Raw genomic sequence first — 13520 nt, 5'->3', positions numbered from 1 at the left:
TCCATGAACGAGAGGTCCACTCAAATTGAACGGTTAAACCTTTAAACAGTTAGTATCGTCTCAAACTTCTATTTGGTCAAACATTTAAACAGTTGGAACCAAATCCAAAATCCCCTCTCGATTTCTTCCATGAACGAGAGGTCCACAAATTAAACGATCAAACCTTTTAATAGTTAGAATCGTCTCAAACTTTCATTTGGTCAGATCTTTAAACAGTTAGGGCCAAAGCTAAAATCCCCTCTCGATTCCTTCCATGAACTATAGGACCACTTACAAATTGAGCGATCAAACCTTTAAACAGTTAGGATCGACTCAAATTCTTGTTTGGTCAAACCTTTAAACAGTTAGGACCAAAGCCAAAATCCCCTCTTGATTCCTTCCATGAACGAGAGGTCCAGAAATTGAGCGATCAAACCTTTAAACAGTTAGGATCGTCTCAAACCCCTATTTGGTCAAACCTTTAAACAGTTAGGGCCAAAGAAAAAATCCCCTCTCGATTCCTTCCATGAACGAGAGGTCCAAAAATTGAGCGATCAAACCTTTAAACAGTTAGGATCGTCTCAAACTCCCTTTTGGTCAAACCTTTAAACAGTTAGGACTAAAGCCAAAATCCCCTCTCTATTCTTCTTTTGAATGAGAATTCCACAAATGGAACGATCAAACCTTTTAAAAGTTAGGATTGTCTCAAACTCCCATTTGGTCAAACCATTAAATAGTTAGGACTAAAGTCAAAATCTCCTTTCGATTCCGTCCATGAACGAGAAGTCCACAAATTGAGCGATCAAACATTTAAACAGTTAGGATCGTCTCAAACTCCCATTTGGTCAAACCTTTAAGCAGTAAGGATCAAAGATAAAATTCCCTCTCGATTCCTTCCATGAACAAGAGGTCCATAAATTGAATGATCAAACCTTTAAACAGTTAGGATCATCTCAAATTCCCTTCGGTCAAACCTTTAAACAGTTAGGGCCAAAACCAAAATCCTCTCTCGATTCCTTCCATGAACGAGAGGTTCACCAATTGAGCGATCAAATCTTTAAACAATAAGGATCATCTCAAACTCACATTTGGTCAAACCTTTGAACAGTTAGGGCCAAAGCCAAAATCTCCTCTCGATTCCTTCCATGAATGAGAATGCCACTCAAACTGGACGGTTAAATCTTTAAACTATTAGAATCGTCTTAAACTCTTATTTGGTAAAACCTTTAAACTGTTAGAACCAAAGCTAAAATCCCTTATCGATTCCTTCCATGAATGAGATGACCACTTACAAATTGAGCGATCAAACCTTTAAACAGTTAGGATCGTCTCAAACTCACATTTGGTCAAACCTTTGAACAGTTTGGGCCAAAACCAAAATCTCCTCTCGATTCCTTCCATGAACGAGAGGTCTGCTCAAATTAGATGGTTAAACCTTTAAACAGTTAGAATCGTCTCAAACTCCTATTTGGTCAAACCTTTAAACAGTTAGGACAAAGCCAAAATCCCCTCTCGATTCCTTCCATGAACGAGAGGACCACTTACAAATTGAGCGATCAAACATTTAAACAGTTAGGATCGTGTCAAACTCACATTTGGTCAAACCTTTAAAAAGTTAGGGCCAAAGCCAAAATCTCCTCTCGATTCCTTCCATGAAGGTGAGGTCCACTCAAATTGGACGGATAAACCTTAAAACAATTAGAATCTTCTCAAACTCCTATTTGGTCAAACCTCTAAACAGTTATGTGACACCCTGCCCCGGAATCCTGGAGCCGGTACGCTATTAGATCTGATGGACTGACCTCACAAACCACCACATGTCTTTTCAGCACGTTTTGTCCTCACTCACGCGCTCCCTGGAAAACTTCCTAGGGGGTCACCCATCCCAGAATCTCTCCAGGCCAAGCACGCTTAACTTTGGAGTTTCTAATAGTTGGGTTCCCGAAAAGAAGATGCATCTTGGTGGTGTGAGTATTCCAATCAAATCTATCAATACTAATCACATCACCCTCTCAAGGGTTGGGGTATTACATACTCTCCCACTTAAATTCACAACGTCCTCATTGTGCCAAATCATATCATCCAAGACCGTACCATCCGTGTGAGATTCTAGAGGTGGCTCCTACGGCCTCAAGAGGTGGCTCACGCCCTTTCGACGTAGCACTTTGCGCCGCATAGCACTTAGCTCTCACAATTCCGGTTGGCTTTTCTCTGATATTATTTGTAACGCCCCGTCCCGGAATCCCGGAGTCGGTACGCTATTAGATCTGATGGACTGGCTTCACAAACCACCACATGTCTTTTCAGCACGTTTTGTCCTCACTCACGCGCTCCCTAAAAAACTTCCTAGGGAGTCACCCATCCTAGAATTTCTCCAGGCCAAGCACGCTTAACTTTGGAGTTTCTAAGAGTTGGGTTCCTGAAAAGAAGATGCATCTTGGTGGTACGAGTATTATAATCAAATCTATCAATACTAATCACATCACCCTCTCAAGGGTTGGGGTATTACATACTCCCCCACTTAAACTCACAACGTCCTCGTTGTGCCAAATCATATCATCCAAGACCGTACCATCCGTATGAGATTCTAAAGGTGGCTCATACGGCCTCAAGAGGTGACTCCCGCCCTCTCGACGTAGCACTTTGCGCCGCATAGCACTTAGTTCTCACAATTCCAGTTGGCTTTGCTCTGATACCATTTGTAACGCCCCGTCCCGGAATCCCGGCGTACCGTTATACATGCGTGTAGAATATGCTAATATTTCAATTATTTTACCTTTGAAAAGTAAAAATAACAGCCAGCTTTAATTTGAGCTAAAACAGCAAAATTATTTGATTAACCTAATTTTAGTAATTTGTATTTGTTTTTTCTCTAAAATATTTACCGAAGAGGGCACTTCTGTCACAAAATTGATCATGTGACATGCATACGATTATTCTTAAGAGGTGGAAAGCAAAGAACGCTAACAAAACAAGGGAAAGGAGTACGAAAATTAACAATAGAATAGTAGCTAGCTTATCATACTGAAGCGTATTGATAACTTTTTCTTAAGAGAAAATGTAAGTCGTTGTCCCTCGAGTTGTTGTGCCTAGAGAAACCAAAACAATCGCCGAGAAAAGATAAACCAAACAACCACAATAGCACAAACAATCACAAACACCAGTTTTTACGTGGTTCGGCAAGTTGCCTACGTCCACGGGGCAAGGAGGGGGGAGTTTTCACTATTAGAAATCAAGAGGAACAAACTAGGGTTACAAATCTCTCATAAACCCTCCACAATCAACTCTCAATCTCTCCAATTGCTCCTAGAATAGAAGCCCAAAGAAAACTCTCTCAATCTGCTCAAATTCGTCCTTGCTCTTACCCTAAAAAACACCCAATGGGTATTTATACAAATCCAAAACGAAGCGGGTCTGAAAACAGGCCCAACTCAAAACCGCAGCGTCGGTCGACCGGTACGGTCGACCGCGATCCATCGCGGTCGACCGGACCGGTCGACTGCCCTCCATCCAGCAGCAAACCCAATGTCCAGAGAGGTCGTCGGTCGACCGACACGGTCGACCGCCCATAGATTCGGTCGACCGGATCGGTCGACCGCCACCAATCCTGAAGCCCAATAACTCCTGTGCACGAATGCGGTCGACCGGGCCGGTCGACCGCCACCCAATTCTGCTGAAACCCGAACTTTCTGCCAATTCTACAAATCTCCACCTCGGCGAAGATTCTACCAAAATAGCATCATCAACGACCCCAAACTGAAGCGATCCGAACACCTCCACCTGAGGTGAAACAATGGCCGTATCCAAAAAATATCCACCAGCTGCATCCAAGTCAACCACCTTATCATCTGCCCCCATAAATAAATGACTCCCACGCTGTGCCACCTCAGCTGGAATCCCAACCAATGCAGAATGACCTGGAGTATGTGAGGAAATCCTCACCTAATGTGGAGTAGCATCAACCTCCACCCGCTGCGATATCCCTCTGACCTGATCAATACTCTCCACCTGCCGAGAGTCCAAAGTGACAAACCTGCTCAGACCAAACTCAGAAGCTCCCCACTGATAGCCGAACGAGCCTCTGAATCCTAAATGCGCAATCGGATCCAATCTCACATCAGCGATGTGACCAAGTGCTGGGTAGCCAAATATCCGACGCCAACCAAAATCTGAAACAGCTCCACCAGATCTAACAACTCTACACGCAGCAGTCGGCAACCACATAAGATGACCCAAACCTGTCGAAGCCTGAATACCAGATCCACTGCTCGACAACCAATACCGATCCTCCTCCAGAAAGGAACGGCTCACTAAATCCGCCATCTCATCACGTCGCCCCACTGTCTCCTTCCCTCTGAAGTGTCTCCAACTGCCGTGAGCTCGGCACCAATGCAAGAAAGGACTCCTACTAGAATAAGTACGACTGGTAACCTTTCTGCCCATACACCTCCTCCAACTGTTGCGGACTACTAGGTCTTTATACCAACGGGACTTGGTTGCAACCCAAATATGCCTAGTACAATCCCCAACATAGGAAACAAAATAACGATTACCTCCCGATGATGCCTCCTCGGAAAGCCCCCAAATGCCTGACTGAACACCTCCAATAAGACCTCTCGATCGATGGATAGAAGTGCTGAACTCCACCTCGGTCTTCTCGCTCATACCAATGTGCTTACAGGACTTCAATCTGCAGGTCATAGCACTCCTCAACAATCTGTGCACGGTATAACCAACAATATATCCCAGCACCAAACAATGCCACAGTCTAGCCATAGAAGTAGTCAGCGCCCTATCAACTACCGTGCTCCCAAGTAGATAATACAAGTTACTCCGCCTGACTCCCTTCATCACAATTATGGACCCCGATGTGACCTTCAAGCGAGAATCCGCCAAGATCACCCTATAGCCTGATGCCTCCAATACCCCAAGTGAAATGATGTTCTTCCTCAGTTGAGGAACGAACCTCACATCAGCCAACTCCCGGATCATCCCGTCACTCATCCGAATCCGAACGGTACCAATACCACCAATAGGGCATCTGTGATCATTACCCATGAGAACAGCATCCCCTCTTTCCAACTCCTGAAAGCTGGAGAACCAATCCCTTCTAGGGCATATGTGGTAAGTAGCACCAGAATCCAACATCCACTCGGTGGAGTCGGCAACATCAACTGACGGAAGAGCTGGGCACGAATAGCCCGAAGAATCTGAATCTGAATCTGAAACATCGCCACTAGCCTTGGCAATATTCACCTCTGAAGCTTGAATAGCTTTCCCTTTATTCTTCACAGCTTGCAATTTTGGGCATTCGGCTTTCCAATGTCCATCCTCTCTACAAAAGGCACACTGATTCCTACCAACTGCAGGATGCCCCACTCTAGACTGCGACCTTCTTCCATGGTTTGGACTTCTAGCTCTTGCAACCAATGCACCAGCAACCGGCTCGATGGAAGTCTCCTTGTCCTTCTTTCGAAGTTGATAATTCACAAGGGCTGCGGTGACCTCACTATACGAAAGTGATGCCTTTCCATTAATAAGAGTGAGGACGAAGGTCTCATATTCCTCGTCGGGCAAGGAACTCAATAACAACAATGCCTTGTCCTCGTCTTCAACCTTGACATCTACATTCGCCAAATCTGCAAGTAGCTTCGTGTAGTGGTTCATGTGATCACTAATGGATGTCCCCTTCTTCAATTGGAAGCGATAAAGCCTCCTCTTCAAATGCAAACGATTTTCGATGCTCTTCGTCAAATATTTGCCCTCTAGGACCTCCCAAATCTTCTTTGCCGAAGTTTCATTCATCACATCATATTTAAGGTCTTGGGTAAGGCAAGACCTAATCACACCACACGCCGTTCTATTCATCTTATTCCAAACCTTTTCATCAACGTCGGCCGGTTTTCCGTCCAACTCCAATGTATCTTCCAAATTTTGCGCATTTAGCGCATCCATGACTTCGCATCGCCAAAGTCCAAAATTATTTGTGCCGTTGAACTTTTCCACATCTATTTTCATAGAATGTATATTCAAACTTTGGACGGCCTTCACACCAGAAGAACCCTCCCCACTTTTATCTTTTTCAGCCATATATCTTAAAGCACCAACAAACCAATGCGGAAAAACAAACGAGAAATAGATCCAAATTGAAAAAGACGAGATTTTTACTGAAAAGATCCCACCTTTATCACCAAACGAAGCCCTAGATGAACTTCCAAAGCGATCTACTCCTCCAAAATAGCCCAAGCGTAGCCCGGAGCTCTGATACCAATTGTTGTGCCTAGAGAAACCAAAACAATCGCCGAGAAAAGATAAACCAAACAACCACAATAGCACAAACAATCACAAACACCAGTTTTTACGTGGTTCGGCAAGTTGCCTACGTCCACGGGGCAAGGAGGGGGGAGTTTTCACTATTAGAAATCAAGAGGAACAAACTAGGGTTACAAATCTCTCATAAACCCTCCACAATCAACTCTCAATCTCTCCAATTGCTCCTAGAATAGAAGCCCAAAGAAAACTCTCTCAATCTGCTCAAATTCGTCCTTGCTCTTACCCTAAAAAACACCCAATGGGTATTTATACAAATCCAAAACGAAGCGGGTCTGAAAACATGCCCAACTCAAAACCGCAGCGTCGGGCGACCGGTACGGTCGACCGCGATCCATCGCGGTCGACCGGACCGGTCGACTGCAACAGGCCCAACTCAAAACCGCAGCGTCGGTCGACCGGTACGGTCGACCGCGATCCATCTCGGTCGACCGGCCCGGTCGACCGCCCTCCATCCAGCGGCTTGCTCCAATGTCCAGAGAGTCGTCGGTCGACCGCGGCGGTCGACCGGCCCTGATCCAAATGCCCAGTAGCTTCTGTGCACGAATGCGGTCGACCGGACCGGTCGACCGCCAACCTGTTTGCCTCAAAAACTGAACCTGAGCTCATCTCTTCACGAGTTTCATTAGTAAGAGCTTTAACAAAACAATCCAAGAGAGTACAATGCATCCCTGCGAATCCTTTGCCCTTTGAAAACCCTACATGAGCGCATTAAAACTAGCTCAAGGAGACCTACGCTAAATTCTATGAACCAAACGCTGTAAGAAAATCACACATATTCTGATTTGATCCTTCCATTCACGTGCAACCCACGTTCACTTGACTGCTTGGTGGTAAATAAAGAATGCAATGTCCCCAGTCCTACCCAAGCAGTCGCCCGCTTTTTACCACACTTGACTGCTTGGTGGTAAATAAAGAATGCAGTGTCCCCAGTCCTATCCAAGCAGCTGCCTGCTTTTTACCACAAGCCAAGGAGGGCGCAAAGCAAAATACTCAAAACCCGGATCTCTCAAAGACTGAAATCTACAGCACAAGTACCCATGCCAACCCCCGCTCAGAAAACTAATGGCCTACACGAGTAGCCCATTAAACTAATGGCCTACACGAGTAGCCCATTAGAGAAAATGACCCCTGAAGGCTAATAAGAGCTTTGCTATAGGACTCAAAATATGATATCAACAGGGGGACATGTGAGATGTTCTCATCCTATTACATAATGAGCTGATCATCAATAATGATGGATAATGATCAGCTCATTATGCAATAGGAGGGAGACACCTCACATGTCCTCCTTATTAGTCTCATATTTTGTGTCCTTATTAGGGAATTGTTCAGCTAATAAACAAAACCCTGAAACCCCACCTCCTTGAACATAAAAAGTAAAGATTATGATTCCATTTTCTTGTTTCTGAAAAGACCTGTGCTTTAGATTTAAAGCTCATGACTCCAGACAACACTTCAAGTTGAGCACAACAAAGAATAATGCTGAGAGTCACCAATCATACCACCACACGATGCACACCTCACTTTCCACCTTTCGACATTCCTTTGGCTTGGCTGTGCTCCTGAGAGATGCTCCAACTCACAGAATAACTCATAGAAAAAGGCTTCATCTCCTCAAGAGCCCCAGACACTCATCATCAGACCCAAGCACAACCTCGACAATGTTAGAAATAATTCTCATCACCTTCATCATCATTACTTCAGTCTGTAGCTTCTCTCAATCTTTGCCTTCTCCTCTTGTTTCGTTCCTCCAAAGCCTCCCTCCATCTTCCCAGCATCTTCTCAGCTGGAATCAATCCTCAAACCCCTGCAGTTGGCCTGGAATCACCTGCACATCCACAAACATTCAGTCTGTTAACATATCGGGCCTCGGCATTGAAGGCACTCTCTCAAATTCTCTCCCTCGTCTCTGCAGACTTCCTGAATTGGTTACCATAGACTTCAGCCTCAACAATTTCTCAGGCTCAATCCCTCCTCAGCTCGGCAACTGCTCGAAACTGCAGACAATTTCGCTAGAAGACAATCTATTAACGGGGCACATTCCACCTGAGCTCTTCCTCTCTGGTCGACTTGTTAAGCTCGATGTCGGTCGCAATGCACTCACTGGGACAATACCAGCTGAGGTAAAGTTCTCTCCTTTGCTTGAACATGTTGGGTTCTATTCCAACTGGCTTAACGGTGAGATCCCAAAGGAGCTATTCTCACTCCCGAAGCTTAGGCATTTGTATATCAGTGTAAACAACCTCACTGGAAAAATGCCTGATTTCTCTTCTGAATGTGTGATTTCTGTACTTTATGTTCATATGAATATGTTATCTGGAGAGCTTCCTCTCAGTTTGTTTAACTGTCGGGACCTGACGGAGTTCATTGCTTCTGACAACGAGCTCGACGGTGCATTGCCTGATATGTTTTCAAGGGTTAAGAAGCTTGAGTGGTTTTTTCTTGATGATAACCGTTTTCGAGGAGAAATCCCTCGGAGTTTGGGAATGCTTGAGAATTTGACTCTGCTTGTGCTTAATTCTAATTATTTTGATGGTTCTATTCCTGACCAAATTGGGGGCTGTAGATCTTTATCGCAGCTTTCGATTTGGGGGAATGATCTTACTGGCCCTCTTCCTCCTTCGATTGGTGAACTGAAGAGCCTGACTTCTCTGTTTCTTGCTCAGAATCAGCTCTCAGGTCCTTTGCCTCCTGAGATTGGTAACTGCAGCTCACTCACTGAGATTGAGCTCCAAGATAACCTAATCACAGGAAAAGTACCAACAGAGATCTATAAGCTCAAAAATCTTGAGAGGTTATTGCTGTTCAAGAATCATCTGGAGGGGGGCATCTCTTCAGAGATCACAAAATTGAGCAATTTAGCAACTCTGCAGCTGTATAACAACAGTTTAAGTGGCGACATCCCGGATGAGATTACTCTTCTGAGGAAGCTGCAGTACATTTCGATGGCTTTCAATAGTTTGAGTGGAGAAATCCCTTGGGCTCTTGGAAAAGATACTGTTGGTGGTTTGATTAGTCTGGATCTTACAGGAAACTATCTTCATGGCTCAATTCCTCCATACCTCTGCAACGGTAATAGCCTCAATATATTAGTATGGGCGGAACCGATTTAACCGTAGTTTTCCTGCTGATATATTCTCTATCTCATTCCCTTAGGAGAGTGATTCTCGCCAACAATCGATTTCAGGGAAACATACCAGAAAATTTGAGCCTGAATCCTGGAATTTCATATCTAGACCTCAGTAATAATTTGTTCAAAGGGAACATTCCATTGAAACTTGGTGCCTGGAACAATCTCTCAATGCTTGATTTGTCGAATAACTCTTTTGATGGTTATATACCTTCTGAACTTGGTAGCCTTGATAATCTACAGAAGTTAAGGATTTCTTCAAACATGCTGACAGGACCGATACCTTCTGCATTAGGCAACTGTACAAAGCTTCTCAGCCTTGACCTCAGCTTGAATTCTCTATCAGGAAAAATTCCGCTGGAGATTGTACGATTAGAAAAATTGCAAAATCTTGTTCTTTCAGGAAATAAACTCACTGGAAAAATTCCTGATTCTTTTACTTCAACTCAGAGTCTTTTAGAGTTGCAACTTGGTGATAACATTCTCGAAGGTCAAATCCCAGTCACTCTAGGCAATCTTCAGTACATTTATCTGGCTCTAAACTTGAGTAACAATAAACTGACAGGTGAAATTCCTGCAACTTTCAGCAATCTCTGTAAGCTGCAGGTTCTTGATCTCTCGAGAAATTCTCTATCAGGTCAGATACCATTAGCATTGAGTTCCATGATCTCACTTTCATTTGTTAATGTATCATTCAACCAATTATCCGGCAATCTACCAGCCAACTGGATTAAGCTTGTAGCACAATTACCCAATTCCTTTCAGGGGAATCCGAACCTTATCATAAATAATGAAATTGAGAAAAAACACAGAAGCAAATCGACATGGAGGATTCCACTAGTGACAATAGCTTGTATCCTTTCACTCATTGGAGGAGCGCTTTTAGCTTCGAGATACTTAGCAGCTAGAAAAGCTCATAAACTGTCAGCAGTTTCGAGAATCTCAAAACGGGGGTTTGATTCAACTGGAGGATTGCCTGAAGATTTGACGTACGAAGATATACTTCGAGTTACTGAAGATTTGAGTGATAAGTATGTTATTGGAAGAGGCCGAAATGGGACTGTCTACAAGACAGAGTTTGGTAAAGGAAAATGCTGGGCATTGAAGAAGTTCAATTTATATGAGTCAAGCTTTTTTCTCGAGATGAAGATTATGAGTTTTGTAAGGCACCGGAATCTTGTAAGAATGGCTGGTTATTGTTGCAGAGATGGATTCAGGATGATAATATATGAATATATGGCTGGTGGAACCTGGTGGAACACTGTATGATGTCCTGCACCACAAAAGGCCCCAAATTGCATTAGATTGGGAGGTTCGGCATCGAATTGCTTTAGGAATTGCACAAGGGCTATCCTACCTTCATCATGATTGTGTGCCTCAGATTATTCACAGAGATGTTAAGTCCAATAATATACTGTTGGATTCTGAATTCGAGCCAAAAATTGGGGATTTTGGAATGGCGAAGATGGTTGAGAATTCAGATGAGAGCTCCACGATGTCTTCAATAGTTGGTACACTTGGCTACATTGCTCCAGGTATTCATCAGTGTTTTATTCATGTACATTATATTCATGAGGTTAACTGCGGATAGCCTGCCTATACTACAGCCAAATTATGGATAGAACGCTGTAGCTCTATTGGTGCAGATTAGTGATAGACACCCTTAGTGAACTTTTTTTTTTAATAACTCTTTTAAGAGACTAAAAAATCCACACTCGGACAAATAGTATGGGGTCTATCCATACCAATAGAACTACTAAAGATGGTCTATCAGCATCTGGGCAATAGTACAGGGGGTTTATCTGCAATAATGCAATTAACCCTATCCGGGGAACTAGAAACTGATTTCCTTTATACTTTCTTTTTCCTATGCAATTCTAGAAAATGGATATTCGACCAAGTTGACTGAGAAATCAGACATCTACAGCTTTGGAGTTGTTCTCTTAGAACTCCTTTCACGGAAAATGCCAGTGGATCCAAGTTTTGAAGATGGCGTCGACATAGTTACCTGGATGAGAGCAATGCTGAACATGAATAATTGGGTATTACTTTTTGAATCGCTTGATGAAGAGATAACCTATTGGATGGAAGATGATAGGGAAAAAGCACTGAAACTGTTAGGGTTGGCAATGTCTTGCACTCTATCAGCATTTGAAGCAAGGCCATCGATGAGAGAAATAGTTGGGGAACTGGTGAAGCTCAAGTAGAAGATCAAATTTTCCCGCTAAATGGACCTTAGAACGTCAAAGTTCTAAACCTGGGTCTTATTCAATTTTGCCTAAGTGGTAAGGACTTGGACTTTTGATGCAATTTATTGAATTTCAACTGTAGTAGTTTACATGGTCTGAATTTTGCAGATGGCAACTACTCGGCTAACGGAGGTGGGCTGTAGTACAGATAGATAGCTACTTAACTGATGATGAAAGATGATGGGGCCTCCTCATGTTGAGGTCAGTCTCATTCTTAACTCGAGCACAGTTAAACTACCCTTGTACATATATTCAGAAAAAATAAGTGCTACAATTTGTTGTATATACCAATGAAAAGGGATGTTAAGGGCTCGTAGAAAGTAATGTTTCCGAACTAACCATGTCTACATCAGCAAGCATGATGTTTTGTATCAGATGTGACCTGATAATCCTTTATATACTTCAAATTTTGATCTCTCCGACTGAACACCAAAAAGAAAAAAGATTTTCTGATATCTTAGAGTCTTGTTCAATACTTAAATGATCTACCATAGCATATTCATGGTGAAACCAGCAGTTTCAAATTGATGCATGCTGCACAACAATATGTTTTGGTCTGTTTTAATAAAATAAGTATCTATTTATCTTTATTTTTCCATTGCGATAAGGGATTAATTTACTATAGATTGGCATCTAGTTGAAATCTTTTCAGAAGGTGTGGGATTGAACTAGAGTAAACTAAGATATACATGCGCAAATGATACAAACACGCCACAACTTCTAAGTAGTATTAATAAGTAAAAGTGATAAGTTAATTGTCAGTCTGCAAGATAACATGGTCATTAGAAAATTAAACAGGAACATCCCATGAATATTGCATTCTAATAGGTAACCACAAAGCCACCGATTAGGCACAGCGGAAATAGTACAATGGTATGATAAATTGTAAAAAAAGAAAATAACAAGGACGCGCCAACCAAAATATATCTTCTAAGTATATGAATTTAACAATTAAGTCTCATGATGCATTTGGCTTTTGGCTTACATGTAACATGATCTTATAACTGTTGGATAGCATGTTATAATATGTTTCCTAATTTGTTTTGGCAACAGGTTATTGGTATTCCTAATCTGTTTTGGTAACAGGTTATTGGGATTCCTAATCTGTAAATTGTTGGATAGCAAGTACCTAATATGTTTCCTAATTTGTTTTGGTAACAGGTTATTGGGATTCCTAATCTGTTTTGGTAATAGGATTCCTAATCTGTTTTGATAACAGATTATTAGGATTCCTAATCTGTTTTGAATTTGGTTTTAGAATTCCTAATATGTTTTTGGTTTTAGGATTTCTATATATATGGAACATTTTAGAAGAGAAAATTGGTAGAGAGAATTAGAGAGGAAAAAAAAAGTCTTTTGAGCATATTGAGAGGGAGATATTGTGAGGGAGATGAGATCTTTGGTTAGGGTTATATTTGAGTGATTGTGTGAGTTGTAACCCATTGTATTTCTCCTCCATATAATAAAATCTCCCCATCATCTCCCCGTGGACGTAGGTAATTTACCAAACCACGTAAATTCTCTGTGTTGGTTTGATTTGTGATGTATTTTTTGTGTTTGCACTCGTGTTTGGTTTAGTTATTTTCTCTCATCGTTCGCGGACTCATTTGGTTGTCGAGCACACTTCCGCACGGCGCACAACAATTGGTATCAGAGCTCCATATTTGAGATCTAGGTTTTTGGCATTTGGTGGAGATAGATTCATTGTGGAAGCTTGGTTCTTGGAGTTCTAGGCTTTGGTGGAGATAGCGTTGTGGAGTTGCCGTTGGAGATCTCGTTTTCCTCGTGTGGTTAGGAGATCGTGTTGGAATTCTATCTAGGGTTCAGTT

General features: G+C 42.6%; 2 protein-coding genes across 2 annotated transcripts; both read left to right on the top strand.

The window, feature by feature from the left end:
* LOC109838418 (LRR receptor-like serine/threonine-protein kinase GSO1) lies at window positions 7809–10690 on the top strand (the record flags this gene model as incomplete). The annotated part of the gene is given in 2 exon segments (XM_020406867.1): window positions 7809–9419; window positions 9422–10690. Coding segments are annotated over 2 exon segments (2865 nt in total), but the record flags the coding sequence as incomplete, so codon positions are not given.
* Window positions 10692–12729, top strand: LOC109838417 (LRR receptor-like serine/threonine-protein kinase RCH1; the record flags this gene model as incomplete). Its single annotated transcript, XM_020406866.1, has 3 exons — window positions 10692–10977; window positions 11324–11727; window positions 11800–12729. Coding segments are annotated over 2 exons (612 nt in total), but the record flags the coding sequence as incomplete, so codon positions are not given.

This window comes from Asparagus officinalis, chromosome 4 (genome assembly GCF_001876935.1).
Source record: "Asparagus officinalis chromosome 4, Aspof.V1, whole genome shotgun sequence".
Classification (NCBI taxonomy): Eukaryota; Viridiplantae; Streptophyta; class Magnoliopsida; order Asparagales; family Asparagaceae; genus Asparagus; species Asparagus officinalis.
Note: the sequence above shows the minus strand (reverse complement) of the source record. Positions and strands in the feature narration are given on the sequence as shown.